The sequence below is a fragment of the Vicugna pacos genome, chromosome 16 (genome assembly GCF_048564905.1).
Source record: "Vicugna pacos chromosome 16, VicPac4, whole genome shotgun sequence".
NCBI classification, from domain to species: Eukaryota; Metazoa; Chordata; class Mammalia; order Artiodactyla; family Camelidae; genus Vicugna; species Vicugna pacos.
In genome coordinates this window covers 6,599,291-6,619,465 of record NC_133002.1, presented here as the reverse complement: position 1 = coordinate 6,619,465, position 20,175 = coordinate 6,599,291, and the positions used below count along the sequence as shown (strand labels likewise).

General features: G+C 47.7%; 1 protein-coding gene across 3 annotated transcripts; it reads right to left on the bottom strand.

Moving 5' to 3' along the window:
* Positions 1-698: 698 nt before the first annotated feature.
* On the bottom strand, positions 699-20,057 carry SHPK (sedoheptulokinase). Of its 3 annotated transcripts, none has more exons than XM_072940324.1 (7): positions 19,831-20,057; positions 14,957-15,098; positions 10,232-10,415; positions 9,545-9,697; positions 9,048-9,136; positions 5,419-5,619; positions 699-3,362 (listed from the first exon to the last, which is right to left on the bottom strand). In XM_072940324.1, the coding sequence occupies exons 1-7, from the start codon at positions 19,996-19,998 to the stop codon at positions 2,950-2,952; spliced, it is 1,350 nt and encodes a 449-aa protein (XP_072796425.1). In that variant the 5' UTR covers positions 19,999-20,057; the 3' UTR covers positions 699-2,949. The 3 variants fall into 3 exon arrangements, with proteins under 3 accessions (XP_072796425.1, XP_006213402.1, XP_072796427.1); XM_006213340.4 differs by lacking the exon at positions 9,048-9,136 and adding an exon at positions 8,185-8,360; XM_072940326.1 differs by lacking the exon at positions 9,048-9,136 and adding an exon at positions 8,296-8,360.
* Positions 20,058-20,175: the final 118 nt, after the last annotated feature.

The window sequence follows — 20,175 nt, the reverse complement described above, 5'->3', positions numbered from 1 at the left end:
GAGTCCAAACCCTCAGTCTGGCATCCACCACTCTCCCCAGTCTGGCCAACATTTCCAATCACAACTCCCACAGCACCATTTTATCCACCCCATGATCAAGTGATACCAGACATTTCATCACGCCCTAGACAGGCCATTCACTTTAACATAAATACATTGGCCTACCCCGAGCTCGCTGCCTAGAGTGCTAAAGGAAGTGGGCTCTGGGTTTTGCATCTCAGTGCTGTGAACTTAGGTAAGTTACTTCATTCGTGTCTCAGTTTATCTGTGAAATGGGGACAACAGTACTCACCTTCTAGGATCATTTTGAAGATCAAATGAGTTCCAACAAGTAGAGTCTAGACTAGCTTCTAGTCCATGGTAGGCACTCCAAAAAACACTAATTATCACTAGCACCACTAGACAGAAAGTCTCCAAGGCTTAGCTCAATGACACTTGCATGAAGAATGAATTGCCCCTTCTTCTGGGCACGTAGGCAGATCTGTTATGGTGTTATTTCATTCCCTAGTGATGGAAATCCAACAACACATCACCATGCTTGACAGAACACCCAGCTCCTAGTGGATGCTCTGTAAACACGGCTTACCTGGGTCTGTGCTGGATGCAGGTGAGAGTTCTCAGGCACAGTCCCTACTGGGGCTGCAGCAGTCAAGACAAGCTAAGTTACACCATGGTAACAAACAGCCCCCAAATTTCAGTAGCTTCAAACACCAAAGGTTTATTTCTCAGTCACACTGTGTGTCATTCACTGGTTGGTGAGGGCTCTGCGCCACGTTGGCCTCACATGGGACCCAGCCTGGCAAAGTCTCCTCTCTTGGGGACACCCCTGGTCACTGATGGCAAAGGGAAGGGAATGTGACACATCTCACTGGCTCCAAAGGACTTCTGCCTGGAAGTGACACACGTCTGTTCACATTTTACTGGCCGAACTAAATCAGGTGGGAAAACGCAAGCCTCCACGTGCTTTAAGACCAGGATGTTGGCAGACAGCCCTAAAGGCCCAGTTCTTTATCTGGATCAGGCTGGTCCCACTTTCTGGTACCTCCCGGGAATGAAAGCAGAAGCCGTGGGTGGCCTGTGACTTCAGGCTGGAGAAATGAGGCCCTGGCAGTTGTGCTCAGGGCCATGTGCCTTAGAAACGGCAGCAGGACTGCTAGCTGACAAGCTTGGATGTGCCAGGCTCAGCCTCAGAGGTGGAGTGGACATGCGGAAAGGGGACAGAGTGCCGGGGCCATGCTGGGCACTGGGCCAGGGTGCCTGGGTTTGCAGGACACCCATCCAGCTCCAACTCTTTTATTTACAGACTCCACCTGCAGCATCCTGGGAATGCAAGACAGGCTGCCTCCCTGAAGTCAGGGAGCCAGCTCCTCCTGACGGACTGCGCTCTCTGCCATCCTGCTGCCCATCCCAAGGTGTCTTCCTCTCAAAATGAGGGTGTCAACTCATTCTGGCTGAGGGAAAAATCGCATGACTTTCCTGAGTGATCTGCAGCCACTTGTCCCAGAAGAACCATGGGGCAGGCAGGGCTCTTTCAAGGGACAACCTACAAATGATCCCCAGGGCTACATCCAACCTCCCAAACCCAGCTCTGTTGCAGTGCCAGTCTTCCCAAAGCAGAGAGGTGTGTTTTATTAAAGGGAAAAGGCTGTGGAAGAATGAGCTTTAGTATCTGAAATTCAATCAGCACAGCCAGGCAGATTAACCTAAGAGTTTTGGACAATCACATAACTCATAGAGTGGCAACTACACAGAGATGTGACTGCTCCCCAAATTCATCGCTGCCCGTGGACCTCAGAATCAGGCACCTGGGATCACCCTTGGGAGAGTGGAAGCAGATGCAGTGATGATGGCTCTCTACTGAAAGCCATTCCACAGTCATCCTATCAAGCACAGGTAGATTTAAGTTGCTCTGGGATCCCTGCAGAGATGTCAACTCCAGTGGAATGCTTCTATGAGCCAGGAACAGATGGTGGGCCAGCCAGGCCCACACCAAGAGAAAGGAGAGCTGGGGCCTGCTGGACAAGGGGTTCTCTCTGATAGGAATATGCCCGGCTGCATCCCTTCCCTTGGAAGGCTTCCCAGGGATGTGCAGGGATTAAAACACACTTGCACAACACACTCCTGGAAGAGGGTCCTGCTGGTGCCTGAAAGGCAGGGCCACACAGCACTTGTCCCCCTTGCTGGTCATGCTGTCCACCTTTTCTTCCCTGTTCCATATCTTCAAACCAGCTGTGTCGTGAGCATCTGGGGCAGCCCCAGTGCAGCAGGCTCTCCTTGGAGGGGAAGGACGTGGTGAGAAGGCCAGCACAGACCCCTGCAACTTCATCTTAGCCAGCCTGCCTCACTGTCCTTGAGTCTCCTCCTGCCCCAGCTAACCAGCTGTGGCCAGGGAAGAACGAGATTGGGAAAGGAGCCTCAGGGTCATGAGGTACAATCCAGTAGGGAAGACTTTTCCAACATTGCATGTGACCCAAATCTGGGCTTCATGTCCTTAAAAAAAAAAAAATCCAAAAGCTGGACATAGGGTGGGGGTGGGTCTTCTGTTCTTTCTTGGAGCCTATATCCACCAAACTTTTTTTGGTGTCTGAAGTTCACATTTATTTTCTTTGTCTACACGTGACTCACAGGTGACCCTGCCAACCAGGATGCTGGGCTGCTGTTCTGTTTTCTTTCTCTCTTCCTCTCTCTTTCTTTTTTCCACCTTTACATTTGCAACCAGCTCCCAGGTGAGTTTCTTTCAGAAGGAACTTATTTGGGATCTAGTTGGTGACTCCTAGCTGCATTACTAGAGTGTTTCCTGAAGGCTGGTTCTTGGTCAAAATGATGCCTTGAGAACAAGCATCATTTAAAAGCTCGCCACAGAGCTGTCCAGGAAAAGGATGGCCCCAAGATCATGTCAGGAATGTTAGTTAGATAAAATTTGCAACAGTCCTTTAGCCAACAAGTGTGCTAGGACTCCTGCTGGTTAAAGTTTCTCTGGAGCATGACCAGAGCTGCCCCCACAGCTGCGTCTACATCCTGGCCATAGGACACTGGGAAAGGGAAAGCCCTCTGCACCTCCTGCTTCAGCACCTCATTCCTGGACAGCGCACTCCCACTGCCGATCACCCGTTCCACACCCCACTCTCGGAGCTGCTGAAACGGAAGCATTGAGTGCAAGTTCTGAATAATGCCTCTGCACAGGGCCCGGGTCACGTGACCCAGGGAGAGGTCAGAGGAGGAGATTCTGGTCACTGAGGCCAGCTGGTCCGGCAGGTGCCTCTCGCCCAGCACCGTTGGAGTGATGGTTAGGCACGTGTCTCTCTGCTGTGCAGCTGCCTGGATCATGCGTGAGTATACAGTGGATTCTTCAACCTCCAGGCCTGCCAGGAACAGAGAAAGGCTGTGTGAGTTCATGCACCCTCTCACTGCAGGCTGACTAGAGAGTTCCCAGGGGGCAGAAATAGCTTGAATTGCTGCCTCTCCTCGCTCCAGCTCAGGACTCATATAGCCTGGCTAGCTGTGCTTTTGCCCCAGACCCCAGCCAGCTCTCTCACTGCAGAACCCAGCCCAGCCTTCAGGGACACATTATCTTAAATGCTGCTGTGAGCCCTAACCATCCTGCAGCTGTGGGACCCTTGGTCCCAAGCAGGCCAAATGCATACACTGATCAATAAGTATCATCCTGGCTGCTATTAGGCTTATTAGCAGTGTCATGGGAATCCCAGGACCACAGTGCTGATCACAGTCTAGCCTGCCTCTCGGCTGAGGTTGAGAATTGCCAGTCTAGACCAGAGCTCACCATTCCATATGCATATGGATCACTCAGGGAGCTTATTAAAATAAAGCTTCTGACTCAGTGTGCCTGGGTATGCCCTAACACTCCACAGTCATCATCAGTTCCCAGAGGAAGCCAGTGCTGCTGGCCTGAGGACCATGCTTTTTGGGTAGAAGGTTCTAGACCAGTGCTTACCAGCACCTGAGTGCATCAGAATCACCTGAGAAACTTTCATAACATGCCATGCTCAGGCCCTACTCCTCCCCACTCCCAGGCAAATAATCAGCACTTCTAAGGGTGAAGCTAGGACATAAACATTGTTTTTAAAACTGCACAACTATTTCCAGCGTGTGGCCAGTGCTGAGAACCACCACCCAAGAGTCACCATGAAATCTCTTCATCTGCACGCTTAACTTACACAAACTCAACTCTACACCTTCAGGAATGAGAGTGAAAAAAAATTTTTTTCAATCAAATGAAATAATGTAGAAATTTCATAAAAGGTTAAGTGACATAAACCACTAAACTTTCAAGCACTCTCTGTTTGATCAAAATAAGAACCATGAAAATGCAAAAGACTTTTCTTTTTGAAGGGATCTTAGAGAGAAATTAAATGTTACCACCTCCTTCAGGGGTGAGAAAAACAGTCAGTTCTGTATAAAGAGAAGCACCAGCCAACTCAGTAAACATTTGACGGATCCAATTCGGTTAAAGCAGTATCTAGGGCAAAGGGCATGCCTGAAGGTTCTGATAACTGGTTCCATATCTTCAAAACCTTTCTTAATGTAAGGCAAAAGAAAATCAAAGTTCTGTTCTTTACATTAAGCATTCCTGAGGGGCTCCCAGCCAAAGGGTCAGAACTCCCCCACAATCCCAATGTCCCTGGCCAGCCTGGAAGGACCCACGTGGTCAGCAACACCTGTCTGCATGACCAGCATGAGTTTCCCACGTGCTCCCTGTGGCTGAGCCCCCACTAGTTAACTCTGTTGGATGCTTCCTGGAATGACCTGATTTTGAGCTCCTACAAGCAACCAGTGCATCCAATGAACATGATTTGCCTATTTCCAGACAGCTGACCAGAAATTTCATTTCTAGCCCTAAGTACTTGGAAAGGAACCCTCTCCACATGTTTCCCTGTAAATGCAGAGCAGAGGAAGGCCTGGTCGATTCTCCCCTAAAGAGAGCAGTTTCCAGGGACCCTTCCAAGAAAGGGGGACAGGAGCTACCCACCAGGAATAAGTGCTATGAGGATTTGATAATATTGTAAAATACTGGGAGTCGTTGCACTCATTCACATCTGATCATTTTATTCTCAGCTGTCTGTTGTCATCAGAAGGCAAACCTCAAACATAAGGGACCCAGGGGCTTACTGACAGAGACAGTAACACAGTGGGGCCGGGGAGAGCCAGGACACTATTAGGATTCTCCAAAGTCAAGATTAGGAGAGAAGATGCCCCTCAAATAAGAGAATAGGTGAGAGCAGCTCAGAAGATGAGAGGAAAGAAGCCTACAGGCTCAGATCCCTAAAGAAGGAACGAATGTGCTGGAACCTGGCTGGGTCTGAGACATGAATCTAGAAGCTTACGGCACATTCATCACTGGGATACAGCCACATAGAAAGGGCAAGCGGAGAACACACCGCTGTGTGGGCCACCTCTTACCTAGATCCGCCATCCACTGGACAAGCATGTGGACGAACGTGGCCAGCACGTTGCCCCCGTTGAGTGACGCTGCCACCGCCAGGTAGGTCCTGTGGAAGTACGGAAAGTAGGCGACCGGAGCCGTGGGGTCTGGAGTCTGCGCTGGCTGGAATCCTGAAGGCATGGAGGCCACCAGCTGAACTGAGGTGCTGATGTTGAGAACTGGGGTCCAAGGAAAGTGGAGGTTAGGCCTGTTGGGCTAACTCAGGGGCTGCAAGTCACAACAGGGCAGGGGGAGAGCATGCTGGTTTTAAAAGTGTGTCCACAAATTCCTCGATACTCCTTTCAGGAGGCAGAGCCTAATTCCCCTCTGCCTTAGGGTGGGCTGGACTCAATCACATGCTTCCAAGGAAGAAAGTAAAGCAGAAGTGACAGTGCGTGAGTTTGGAGACTAGGTCTTTAAAAGGCATTACAGCTTCTGTCTTGATCACTTGCTCTGACGGGAGGCAGGTACCATGTCGTGAGCAGCCCTATGGAGACACCCTCTGTATGGGTGTTGGCACCGTGGGCCCATACAGTTCCTCGTGTCCTTGCACTGACCCTACCCAGGACTGTACTGTGCAACAAATCACTTCTCTGTCGTCAAGGACTTCATAGTTAGTAGACACTGTTAATAATACTTAGGGCCAGGTAACCTCTATGCTCTGTTAGTCCCCAAACAATGATGAAGACTTCTGATGACCTATCCCCGACACCAATGAGACTAGTTACCCATTCAATCATCTTGTTTTTTTAAGTTTTTTTTCTTTGTAGGGAGGTAATTAGGTGTATTCATTTATTTGAGAGGAGGTACTGGGGATTGTACCTAGAACTTCGTGCATGCTAAGCATGCACTCTACCACTGAGCTATACCCTACTCCCTCATTCAATTATCATGACTTCCGATGACTGCGGTCCCAGCGGACCACTGCCGTCTCACAAAGGACCATGCGCCAGACCATCCATCCGGATTCCTGACTCTCAGAAACAGTGCAAGACAATGAGTGTTTGCTGTCTGGGGCTACTTCAGTGTTGGAGTGATTTGTTACACAGCAGTAGGCAACTATTCACAGAGAGTAAGACCTTAGCCCAAGCATTTTATTGTCTGGGGTAGTTTCATTCATTTTTGGCGAGTACCACCTCCTTCTTATTTCCAAGGCGTGCTTCTCAACCTCCCCCCACCAACAGGAGGGAGGCCCCCAGGCTCAGAGCAGAAGGGATGATTTTTTTCCTCTAGGTCAAGGCCAGAGCTTTCAGACTGTTCCAGGAGTCTCTCCTTCATCTTTCATGAGACCTGGCCAAAAAGCCTGTTGGGGCCAAACTAACTGAGGTCAACATTCAACTTTCCCACCTCTGCCCACTTACACTTTTGGGGTAGGCCCTGGGGGCAGCGGGTAGACAAAAGCCCCCAGGCTATATCCAGCCTGACACCTGTTTTTGTAAGGCCCAGGAGCTAACTACGGCTTTAACTTTTTTTTTTTATTAATGGCAGCTTTATTGAGATGTAATTCAAATAAATTCACATTAAAAGGCACCCTTTTAAAGTGTACAATTCTGTGCTTTTTAGTATATTCACAGAGTCGTACAAACATAACCACAATCTAATTTTAGGACATTTTCATCACTCCAGAAAGAAACTTCCATGCTGGTTAGCAATCAACCCTTATTCCCAGCCCTTGACAACCATTAATCTACTTTCAGCCTCTATGGATTTGCTTATTTTGGATATTTCACAGGAAAACAATTATACACTGTGTGGCTTTTCATGACAAATTTCTTTCAGTTCTTTCACTTTCATTCACATGTTGTAGCACGTTAGCTGTGTGGCTCTTCCACTTTTTTTAAATCCATTTATCGGTTGATGGGCATTTGGGTTGTTTCTATTTTTTGGCTGTTAGGAATAATACTGAGAGGAACATTTGTGTACAAGTTTTTGTGTGGATGTGTGTTGTCAGCTCTCGTGGGTACACACCTAGGAGTGGAATTACTGGGTCCCATGGTAATTTCGTATTTAACTTTTGAAGACGTGCCAGACTGTTTTCCAGAGGGACTTCACCATTTTACAATCCCAGTAGCACATTCTTACCATTTTTAATGGTTGAAAAGAAACCAAAAGGAGGATATTTCATGACACATGAAAATTTTATGAAATTCACATTTCGATATCTATAAATAAAGTTTTATTGGAACACAGCTATGCCCACTCGTGTATGTATTGGCTATGGCTACCTTCCTGCCCCAACAGCAGAGTTTAGGAGTTATGACAGAAACTAAATGACCCACAAAGCCTAAAATATTTACTATCTGGCCCCTTACAGGAAAAGGTTGCCGACCCTGCCCTGGATGGCTGCCTCCACCTCACTGTGACTCTCTTACACAGAAAACAGAAAAGACTCTGCACTTCTAATCAGATTGGAGGGAACGTTCATTCACACACACACCCAGGAACAAAAGTCCTAATCTACTCATCTGTTTTCTCGATCAGGGAGATATACAGAAACCAGCCCACTAGAGTCATTTCCCTCACCTGGCCCTAGAGAGGAAAGGCACGGACTGTGGTCAGGACAGAACTTGCCCTGCTGGATTGTAAGCTCCTTGGGCAGGAGCTTCATCTGTAGGGATGAGAGTGTTTTCCAGTCAACAGGATGCCGAGACTGCTGGCTACATGTGCCCCTTGGACCCTCGCACAGAGCTGGGGCTTAGGAGGCCCCAGTAGACATCTGAGGAGAGAACCAAGGAAAGCCTTACCTGCGTCCGTCCTCTGGGCCATACAGGAATAGACAGAGGCCTGCAAATCACCCAAGGCCACGCCCACCGGCGTCCCCTTTGGGATTTCAAACCACGCACACGAAGTTCTACCTGCCATGCTGCCGGGCTCGGCGATGTCTGGGAGCAGGTGGACGGGAAAGCCTGCGGCCCTCAGTCTGCAAACCAAAAGTGGACAGTATATCTACCTGGTGTTTGTTTTCTGTTTTTCGTTGTTTCCAGGAAAGTCAGCAAAGGAAAGCGCTATCGGATACACATTAGAGAAGAGAGGCTGGAATCCAGTGTGTTCACAGACGGCCTCTTTGGCTTTTTTAACACTATGAGAAATAGGCTTGGGTTGTTTAAAGAGTGAACACTGGCTTTCAGGAGCTTGGGATAGGCCTTCCGGGGAAGAACACAACCAGTGTAAGCAGAGGGGATCAGAAAGAATGGGGGGGTTAGGGTATAGGTCAAGTGGTAGAGTGCTTGCTTAGCATGTACGAGGTCCTGGGTTCAATCCCCTGTACCTCCATCGAAAAGCTAAATAAATAAATAAACCTAATTACCACCACTCCCTACTAAATAAATGCATAAAAATAAACATAAAATACATTTTAAAAAGAAAAGAAAAAAAAGGATTGGATAAGAGGCAGATATCACTGGCATCTAGCCTCCTGCGTTTGAAGGGAAGGCAAAACACTCTGCAAAGGGAGGCAGTTGGAGGTTTAGAGCGAAGTCGCAGTTGGTTAGAACAGGTCAAATCAAAGTCAAACCCATCCATGTCCTGGATAACAAACACATTCAGCACTCGGGGTTAGTGAACATGGGGCTGTCAATTTTATAAAACATGCTAGAAAGTCCTTTACCTGAACTACCAGGTGCTTTTTGTTTTATTACAGAGCTCAGAATTTGGGCCCTGAAGGAAGTGAACTTATAGGGCACTGGATTTCTGGACCTGAAAAGGTAAATGATTGTTTAAAAAGAACTTAAAAGGCATCCCTCAAGCTCCGTGCTTTCATTGCTTGACCCTATTTTAAAATACATTAAAGAATGGTAATTGTTCTCTGGAATCTTCGGGCTGGACCCAGATCACAAAAAGAACTCATAGAAAGGACCCCACCCTAGGTCTGGGTGACAGCAGAGGAGCAGGACTGCATGGCGTGGTGGGTGGCACCCCTCCCCAAGGATGTCACTTACAGCCAGGCCACCCATGCCCACAGATTGGAACAGGCTGGGAGGTATTGGAACCTGATTCCTGGCCTTGTGGAATCCTCCACTATTCCCAGATGGAAAAGCCCCACTGAAACTCCCACTGTAAAGATTCTGCCTTTGGCCTCGAGCCATCCTGCAAGGTTATACTCACATCTCTAAGTTCCAGCTTTGGCTCCTGGTGTTGAAATATCCCCAGCTAGCAGCATTCTGGTCGGACATCAGGGGTCTTGTCAAGCCACACAGCATGGCAACCACATAGTCATGGATGGTGCCAGCTACATCGTAGGACTTCAGGGACTCTGGGCTGTTTTTCAGAACAATTCAGTGTGGTCTAATATCGACTTGAAAGCATGTACCGCAACCTAACTGTGGGCACTGTGGACTAGACATAGTGCAGCTGGGTGGCAGCCAGGACCCCTCAGGTTATGGACCTACCACAGCTGAACTCCCAAGATGAGGACCTCCCAGCGCCTCCAAGCCAAGCTGGTCAGAGTCAGCCTTAGGGGAGAGAACTCACTATGCCTGGGAAAGCAGGACATCAGGCTTTCTCAGCAGCCCTGACCCCACCATGAACACATCATGTGACCCTTGGCAAGCCCCTCGCCCTCTCTGGCCCCTTCTTTCCCCCTCAGGGTTAGAATCAGATAACCAAGAAGAGCCCTCCGCAAAATGAAGCAGGGGTAGACCAAGTCTAAGTCTTGTGACCCCACCCTCTGCTGGGCCACACTCACTGAGGGATGGTCCAGCATATGGAGGGATCCTGACCTGCTGAAGGTACAGCCCCGTAGCCATTCCCCCTGGAAATTCATCACCCAATTCAAAGAACTATTTTCCATACCTGTTTTTCAAAAGCCAGAAGATAGTTGCACAGCCAAACCCCGTGGCCACACTGAGGTGGGACTCTGGTTGGGGCAGAGAAGCCAGGAACTTGCTGCTACACCGGCCATCCTGCCACGTGACCAGCTGGCTCACAGCTCGGGGCTCGAACACAGGGGCGGCCCCTCCCTCTGTCCATTCACAGCCTGGAACAAAGGAGATGACCAAAAATGGAGAAAAGAGCCACTGACCACCAGCAAGTCCTTGAGACTACTCTGCTAGTGAGGTTACAGGGCAGATTTTACCACCAGGACAATGCTGCCCTGGCACTCAGGGGTTCTGACACCAAAGCACCCAGGTCTAGTACCTGGCTCCACCCGTAACAGCTGTGTGGACCCCAGGCAGGTCACTACTCCCTTCATTTGCCTCGCTTCTTCTACCCTCCTTTTTATTCATTTTTTTTAAGTTGATGTATCTCCCCCTCCCATGTAAGAAAAGAAGTTGGCACACTCACAAGTCCCCTGGTCTCTGTCCTTCCAACCATGATGATGTTGGCTAGACTTGATTCTGGATGGTTAAATACATATTTTCTCTTGTCCTTTGGTCTTAGCTAATGGATTTTTCAGACATCAAAATTCACTATGAAATCTGGCCATCTTTCCTTCATTTATTGCTTGAACTATCTCCTGAATTTTCCTCTGCTCTTATTTAAATATTTCACCCCAAATTGTTTCCAGAGTAGAGTTCTGTGTTAAAGTGCCTGAAGGTCTATATGCCTCAGGGCATATTTTCATATCCTCATATTTGAATGATAGTTTAATCAGTTATAATACTCCCGGTTTTAAGTTCCTTGTCTTCAATACTTAAGAAATTTATTTGTAGATTTGTGGTAGATTACCACAAAGTTTTTGTTACTCCTCCCCTTATGAGGTAGAGTCTAAGTCCTTTTTCCTTGAATCTGGACTGGCCTTGGTGTTTCCTTAACCAAGAGAATGTGGTGGAAGTGACATCCTGGGACTCTCAAAACTAGGTCATCAGAAGCCTTGCAGCAACCACCAGAGCCTCCTAGAGCACTCACTCTGGGGGAGGCCAGGCACCACGTAAGAAGTCCCACCACCCTGAGGCCACCATGCTGGAGAGGCTACATGGAGAAGTCATGTGTAGGCATCTGGCAGACCGTCCCCAGCCGAGCCCAGGCTTCCAGGCTTCCCCACCAAGGCACCAGGCATTGAGCAGAGCCACCCTGAACCTCCAGACTAGTCTGTCCCAGATGAGTACTCCCAAGCAACTGCCGTCAACTCCACGTAGAGCACATCGGTCAGCTGAGCCCTGTCCAATTCTGACCCCCAAAATCACAAGCCATGATAAAACTGGTTGCTGTTTTAAGACACTGAATTTGGAGGTAGTTTGTTTTGTGGCAGTAGACAACCACAGTACCATTCCATTGCCTCTTTACATGGAGTGTTGCTGTTGGAAAAAATCGAATGTTAATATGCTTCTAAGGCACTCATATGGGATCTGATCTTTCACTCTATAAGCTTTTAGAATGTTCTCTTTGTCTTTCAAATCCTTAAAAGGTCACTGCAATACCTCTAGCTGTGGGCTTTTCCCTCTCTCTCCTCTTTGACATTCTCTGGGCCCTCTCTGCAGCATTCCAGCTTATTTCTGGGGCAATTTTCCCCATTAATTCTTCAAACATTTCCTCCTCTACCATTTTTATTTTTGCCTTTCTAGGTCTCCTATTATTCCGATACTAGTACTTCTGTTTGTATCCTCAATAGCTCTTAAGCTTTTTTAAAAAATATTTTCTACTTCTTTGTCCTTTCCCTCTTCCTTCTGAGAGATGTCCTCAGTCTGATCTGTCATTCTCTAACTTGTTCCAAAGTTCTACCCGTTCTGCTATCAGTCCCAACTACTATGTTCTTTATTTGAACTATTATATTTTTCATGCCTAATATTTCTGCCACAAGAGGCAGCAGGATAACCTGACCCTTCCCAAACGTATCATTCTACAGCATGGGGTACCAACCATTCTACAGCACGGTTACACGTCACCGTTTTCACTGCGATAAGCATGCAACAAGCGACCACGGTTATGCCTCTTTTGCACATACATTTTGAAGTCCTTTTCTAGAACAGATTCCAAGTAACAGGGCCGCTGAGTCATTGCAGCTTTCTCATTTTTAATACCCTGACAAACTGCCCTCCGAAACAGATATGCTAATTTACACTAACAGCAGTGGCGTTTAAAAGAACCAATTTTCCACCCCCTTTGCTAACTCTTGACATTCTCAAACTTTGATTTCTCACAATCCAGGGGCTGGAAAATGATTTCTCATTGTTGTTTTCGTCTGCACTTCCCTAATTACTAATGACACTGAGCATCTTTTCATAGGCTTATTAGCTATTTGAATTTCCTCTTCTAGGAAGTGCCTGTTGGTTTCCTCTGCCCATTTTTCCACAGGGCCATTTGCCCTTTCTTTGTTATTCGTTCTTCATATGTACACATGTCCGTCTTCTGTCTACTATACACTAGCAAATATTTTCTCCCTGTCTGCTGCCTGCCTTTTAGCTGGGTTTTATGATCCCCACTTCTTTCCTGCTATTACTGAGCCTGGAAATGGAATGTGGAAACAGGTGTAACCACAGGCCTCTCAGAAGACACTAGTCACTCCCTCTCCTCTCCTCCAAGTGGCTCGCCGGTGCCCTCTGTGCCCTCGTGGACGCACTTAGCTCTCTGCTCAGGTTACTGGTGCCCGTCTGTGTTGACTGCCTTGAGTGAGCCCTGGAAGGCCAGGGCTGCATCCCCGTTCCAATGTCTCCCGCGGGGCCCAGCACAGAGCCTCCTATATCGTGCGTCCTGAAACCAAACTGAATTCACGGCTGCTATTAAAAGCCGAATGACTTGATCTCATATATAATTTCACTCACTCTGCTAAGCAGGTATCATTATTGTCAAACAATGGCTCTCCTCCTTCCCAGAAACAGAAAACAAAACAAGAAGGCACGCGAGCGGGCTCAATGAAATATTAAGCAGCTCTCTCCAATGACGTGGACGATGGTTTGTGCGGTTGTTACAGAGACCAGGAGACTGGCAGAAAGGAAGGCGTGTGACCAGACCACATGCCTTAGATCTCTGCTGTTCTCTTTGGGAAGGGTTTTAGTATTAAAAGGACATTTATTCTCGTTAATACAAAATTAAGGAGTTTAAAAAGCTTTTACAACCTAGACTCCCCCTGAGAGGTCAGCTCTAACATCCTAATCGGCCCTTTGCTCTGGCTACTGATTGGAGCCAAGTAGCTCCTGTGGTCCCAGCTGGCCTGACGACCGGCAGAGGAGAGGGAGAGGGCCTGTGCTGGCTTCGGCAGATACCCAGGCCCATCCTGGGGACCAGTCAAAGGATGCATCACCAGACCCCACTCAAGCTACTGAGACGCAAGTCACCACTCCCTTGGCCCCGGGGAATCGAAACTGCTGACTCGCCAAGCAGAAAGGGATGAATCCAGTGCTCAAATCTCTTTAACTTCAGCTGTCCCCTCCACCCCCTGCAAAGTAGTCGTCCAACCTCTGCTTAAAACACCTGCAGTAAAATGTTGCTTTTTGTTTGTTTGTTTTTGTTTGGGGGGGAGGCAATTGGGTTTTTATTTATTTTAATGGAGGTGCTAGGGATTGAACCCAGGACCTCATGCATGCTAAGAAAACGCTCTACCACTGAGCTATACCCTCTCCCAAAATGTTGATATTTTTGAAGCTGGATGATGGGTATGTGTCAGTTCATAATACTGTTTTCCCTACTTTGATGTCCCCATAGAACTTTTTATAATTAAAAAAAAATTTTATTTCTTTTAATGCTTACTGTAACAGGAGCTCACAACTTCCTACAGGAGCCTAACCCTTCCGCGGACCTTCTGCTGGGAAGTTCCTCCAGCCACTGAGCTATTGTGCCCCACTGTGGCTCTGGTCCTCCCCGAGGCCTTTCAAAGTTCAGTGTCTGACATCAGATAGACTCAGGTTTGAAAGCTGGAGTCACCGCTTGCTGCCACATAGCCCTGAGCATATTATATTAACCTCCCTGAACCTCAACTTCTCATCTGCACAAGAGGGACAACAGTATGACCCACGTCATAAGGGTGTCGGGAAAATTCGATGAGCTCAAGCAGGTCACATCCTTAGCTCAGCACCTGACGTGCAAAGTGCTCATTGCTGTATTGCTGGCTTAGTTCTCCTCCTGGAGGCCAAAGAGAACAGGCCACCCACCTCTGCACTGTGGCAGACCTTCTGAAATAAAACAGCCAAATAAATAATGCTTGGCAAGTGCACCCACGAAAAGGACGCACCTTGGAATTTTAAAAGCACAAATATCTGTGATTAGGTTAAACCACAAAAACTATGCCCAAATTCAAAAGCACTTCCTCTATGTCCTAGTATCCTCTGCAGCTATACTAATTTCTTAGTTGTTGACACAGATGCTCCAAGACATCAGCCCAAATAGAGAAAGCTGTAGAAAATCCACTCCGTGGACTCCAACAGAGAATCAGAGAGAACTCACTCTTCTCCCTTTCCCTGCTCATGAAGCTTGTGTGAGCAGGCAGTTTGCTTGTTCGTTACACATTTGAACAAGACAGGCTATACACAGAACACAAGACGCAGCAGGATAAGCTGACCCTTCACGAAGAGCCCCTGGCAGCACTTTTCTGGCTCCAGGGTGACTGTCAACAGCGTGTGATCACTCCCGAGCCCAGCATACCTTGGCCTGTCTTCCAAAACATGACTCCATGCATCTGTCCTGACACTCCGATGCCGCAGACCTTCCGCAGCTGCTGCCGGGGAAGAGCAGCAAGGCACTCATTGAGGGCCTGGATGATTCTCCTCACATCCTGCTCTTGGCCCTGGAAACAGAACAGGACACGCTGCGTAGAAGTGTGGTAGGGGAGGTAGGGGAGTAGGGCAGAGGCCTCAAGGGATTTCCTGGGTGGTGGCTGCCTAGCTATTTCCACCGAGGTCATTTCCAGGACCAGCTGACCAGCCTCAGGGAAGAGATGTGGGCCAGTGGGGTCTCTGCCACCTCCAGTGGGGCCTGGAGTAGGAATGTGGTGGGTAAGGTCCCACTCCTCCCTTCACAGATGAGGTGCTAGTGCGGACCACCCAGGCTCTACCGTCTGCTATGGGAGAGTCTGAGCCAACAGGGGCTTACAGTCCAGCAAGATGGACAGGAAAACACAAGAAAGGCCATCCTGCAAAGAAAAACAAGGCCAAGGTCTTTGGCGAGGCACATGGAGCGTTGGGGGAAGGGGAAGATGAAACCCAGCAGGGAGGAACCCAGCAAGAAAGATGTAATCAAGAAAGACCTCCAGGACTAAAGCACTTAAGGACAGGACCTAGTGTTGGCTTCTACTCAAGTTTCATTTCATCCATCTGGCAAACATTTCCTGACTGCCCTGAGGACCAGGCCCTGGACTTGGAAACAAAAACCCACCTAGGGAAGGCAAGCAAGGAGGAAGCCCAGGGGACAGCTGGGCACCACACCAGGGGGATGGGCAGTGGTGGGGGGTGGTGTAGGAGACAAGGCTGGAGAAGAGGAAAGTCTGGGACCCGATCAGTGAGGGGCTCTGCCCAAAAAAGTAGTGGGGAGCACCTGGGGCTTTCTGAATGGGAAAGTATCATCATCAGAGCTGTGTTTTCAGAAGACTAATTGGCAAAGGGTTTAGCTATACACAGAGACTGAGAGTGTGGGGAGATTTTCCCAGGGTGGAAAAGAGATTCAGGAAAGTCAGGATCATCTTTTCCCTGATTTGCCTTTTTTTCTCACTTCCTGCCTCTTTGAAAATGTCTCTAGGCATAACCTTGAAAGATAAAGGCATGCAAGATAGATAGAATATAATTCAACAGCATATTAATGTCTCTAAGCATCCTGTGGTCCTAAAAGACAAACATATGAAATGAATGCAGGATTTGGAAAAGTTCAAAGGTCTTGGGAGGCAGATGGGAAAATGCATTTAGATATCTTAGAGCTAACAAAATGCCAAATCCAATCAAGCAGTAATATATATATATATAATATATATATATATATATTATATATATATATAACAAAATCACTTTGCTGTACACCTGAAACCAACACACTATTGTAAATCAACTATACTTCAATTTTTTAAGAAAACAAAAAGGACTTGAAACATATAAGAGCATTTAAGGTTTACACAGCTATATATTTAATTTATTAGATTTATAAGAATTATTTAAGTATTCTGAAAAGACTCAGGTCAGATAACTGTAGTACCTGAAAAAGAAGATATATTAAATGTATACTGCAGTTTAAAACATCTAAGGCATTTAATTAACTATGGGATTGAGTATTATTCAGAGGCCCTCAAAAACAAGAGATAAAATGTTAGGCTTATAAATGGAATAGTCTTTATAAGCTAAATTTAAAAGCTTAAGTAAGAACTAGAGTTCTGAATTTAATAAATTGAATACTTATTTTGATCTCTAGCAAAGTAAAGTGTTTGTGACACACAAAAATCACCTTACAGAATAAACTCACACATTACAACACTAAGGATCATAGGAACATTCAGAGTGGAAGAGGAATGTGGCTCAGCTCTTAAGCAACCTCTGTTCTTTGGGGAACTGGAAAAGCTCAAGTTGTTGGATAAGCATCTGAAGACTGAGCCCTCAGGCCCTTTGTTCCCTCCAGCAGGCAGTGCAGGCCTCCCCTCCTCCCAACAAACCCTTCCTGTGTCCTCTGTGGGCCTGCCCGCCTGGGGCTGAGGCAGCACTTGGCTCCGGATACACAGGACCAAAGAAGCAGAAAGAAGGAAGGTAGGAGGGGTGAGATGGGGAAGGAGCGGAGGGGAAGCACACTGCATTTTCTCGAGGAGGCAGCCCTACATCCTAACAAGACTCTCTATGCAGGAGACACTACAGTAGAACTGCCTGGGCAGTAAACGACGGGGCAGAGAGGAGGTGCATGGCTGTGCCTGACCCCCCAGGAGGGAAGGAAGAAGCGGGCAAAAGAAGAAGGAAGTGGGGAAGAGAACTTTGTTTAAACCTGTCCTGTCCAACGCAGTCATTAACGACACGTGGCTAGTCTGAACTGAAATGTGCTGTCACTGTAAACTATATATCAGATTTCAGGTTTAGTAGGAAAAGAAAAAGCACACTATCCACTTAATAATTTTATATTGATTATTACATATTGAAATGATATGTTTGGATACATTGGGTTAAATAAAATATGCAATTAAAATTAATTTCACTGGTTCCTTTTCACTGTTTATTGGGGGGGCAAGTAATTAGGTTTATTTGTTTATGTATTTAATGAAGGTACTGGGGGTTGAACCCAGGATCTCCTGCATGCTAAACACTACCACTGAGCTGTATCCTCCCTCTTTACAGTTTTTTTTTTTAATACGGCTACAAAAGTTGAAAATTACCCACGTGGTTCATATTTCTATTGGACAGGGCTGGTTCAAAGAGCTCCCACATGGCCATCAGACGTTGGGTGCATGAACCCAAGACAGAGGAGCTGCTATTTAAAAATGGGCCCAGGGTGGGTGAGCTGTGTGGGTGAGGACAGCGGAGAAGGAAAATGGGCCAGATGGGAGTGAAGACAAGGAGGTAGTCAGTGTGTGGCAGTTAGTTCGCGTTTTAGTGGTGAGGGAGACGGGGGAGGAATTCTTGGACAATGGGTACACCCACAATGTAACAGGAAAGGCACTGCCCCCATTCCCTGCTCCAGAATATCAACTGATCGACGACCAGGACATATCCTGGAACTTCAGATTTGAAAAAAGAACTTAGAAACTCATTCAATCCTCCTCCCCCCAACACCCTTTTTTACAGATGGGGAAACTGAAGCCCAGAGAAAGAAAATGAGTAACTCAGAGTCACAGAGCTTCCCTCAAAAATCCTGATATTTTAAAGTTCAAAGAGCTAAAAGTCTGACCTTCCACATGGCTGCCAGACTTGACCATGGTATGCACGATATTTCTAAAGAGAGAGAAGGATGGACATGAGGAAAGAACAGAGTCACCAGGTGTTTCTATAGATCAGTAGTTCTCACCCCAGGGGTGATTTTTGTCCCCTAGAAAAAATTTGGCAACATGAAGAAATTTGAGGGTGTCACAGTTGGAAAGGAGGATTCTACTGGCATGCAGAGGGTTAGAGGCCAGGAATGCTACGAAACATCCTATGATCCACAGGACAGCCCCCACAACAAAGAATCATCCAACCCGAAATAGCAACAGTGCCAAGGTTGGGAATTCCTGCTATAGATGAAATTACAGCAATGCCGTTTGTCCCAGAGCAGAAGACACATGCGGAGGATGCAATGGGGGCTATTACTGCCCCCTCTAAACCCCTCCTTAGGCAGGGGTGGAGCACTGGGTGTGCCTATAAACATGGAAGAGCCTGCTGAACACTAGGGGATGGGAAGAAAGCAAGAATTACCAAGAAAAGGGCACTGCCTAAAGCCACTCCCTGTAAACCCAGCTTGGCTCCTCACCTCCACAGGGTCAGAGCTGACTCTGCCTCCATTTCACAGTCCATGAAGTGAGATAATCATTCTAAAATGCCCTGATGCCCCAACCAAACTAATTTTGAAAGGCTCTATGAAAATGCAACGTGCTCCTGAAATCTATCCTCTGAAATGCTTCTGAGCAAGATGGACTCTGAACCCTGTAGAACTGAGTCCAGGTATGTAGCAAGAGTTTGTGAAATACAAACCTGTTCGGAGTGGGACTGGGCTCAGAAAACTGAGGTTTGTGCCTGGAAGGGATCATAGAAGTCATCTATTTCAACTTGGAGAACAAGCTGAGATCCAGAAGAAAAAGTCATGAGGTTACATAGAAAGTTTCTTGATGTCAATTTCTATTGTCAATTAACTGAATATAGAGCTACCTTTTCCAGGGAATTAATGGAATTCAGAACTGAAGATTGACATCCTTTCTGAACCCACATCTTACAGCTGAGCCTACAGCAGTGAAATTCTCCATTTCTACCTTGTAGCTTTCACAAAACACTAGTTTTTCATGTATAATTATCAGTCTGAACTTTTTCAAACATTTTAATCAAGGTATCTCTCAATGTCTTTCTATCCGTCTTGGCATCTTTCCTCCAAAGTGTCTCAGCCTTCAAGGCAGGAGGGACGTTTCCTGTCCAAGTATTTGGGTTCCTCCTTCCACATTCCACTCCTGGGGGATGAGAGACTAGCAGGTTACTCCTGATTCTAAATCTGATTTCTCAAGGAAAACTCAGGCACTGCCCTAGGGAACAAACTGAATCCTGAATTTGAGGACACTGGCAGATGCAAGGAGCAGAGAGCAGCAAGAATGAGCAGGCCTGAGATCACTCCATGCACGAAGAGCAATTTCCCGCACGTACAGAAAGTGGAGGGCAGAGAGCACGGGGATTCAGCGCCAAGGGCAAGGCTCCCAGAGACGGCCAGAGAGTGGGGGAGATCGGTGCCAGCAGGTAGGAAAGCTCCTGGGACGAAACCTAACGGATGGAGGGAGTTGCAGCAGGCAGGCAGGGATCAGACAGGCTGCAGCAGCCAGGGAATCCTCTTTGAGGAGGAAGAGAGTGTCAGAAGACTCCTGGAGGAGGCGGCTGCCTCACCTGGGGCCCGGCTGCCGCGCTCTGGGCCGCCACCTCGGCTCGCGCAGCCCGGGCACAGCTCGCCAGTACCACGAACCCGGAAGGGTCGCCAGGCGCGGCCTCCACCAGGGCCACCTTCACAGACGTGGTGCCCAGGTCGATGCCCAGAGTGACAGACCCTGCAGCCATTGCAGAGAAGACGAGCGCAGCTTGCGTCCCAGGCCGACGCGCTCACTCCTGCACACTTCACCCTGACAAGGCGCTGAGGCGGGGCCTCGTCTGCCAATCTTTCTAGCCACACGCCACACAGGGAATTCTCGTCTTCCCATTGGTTGAGGGAGGCGGAGTGTCGAGCCACTCGAGCGA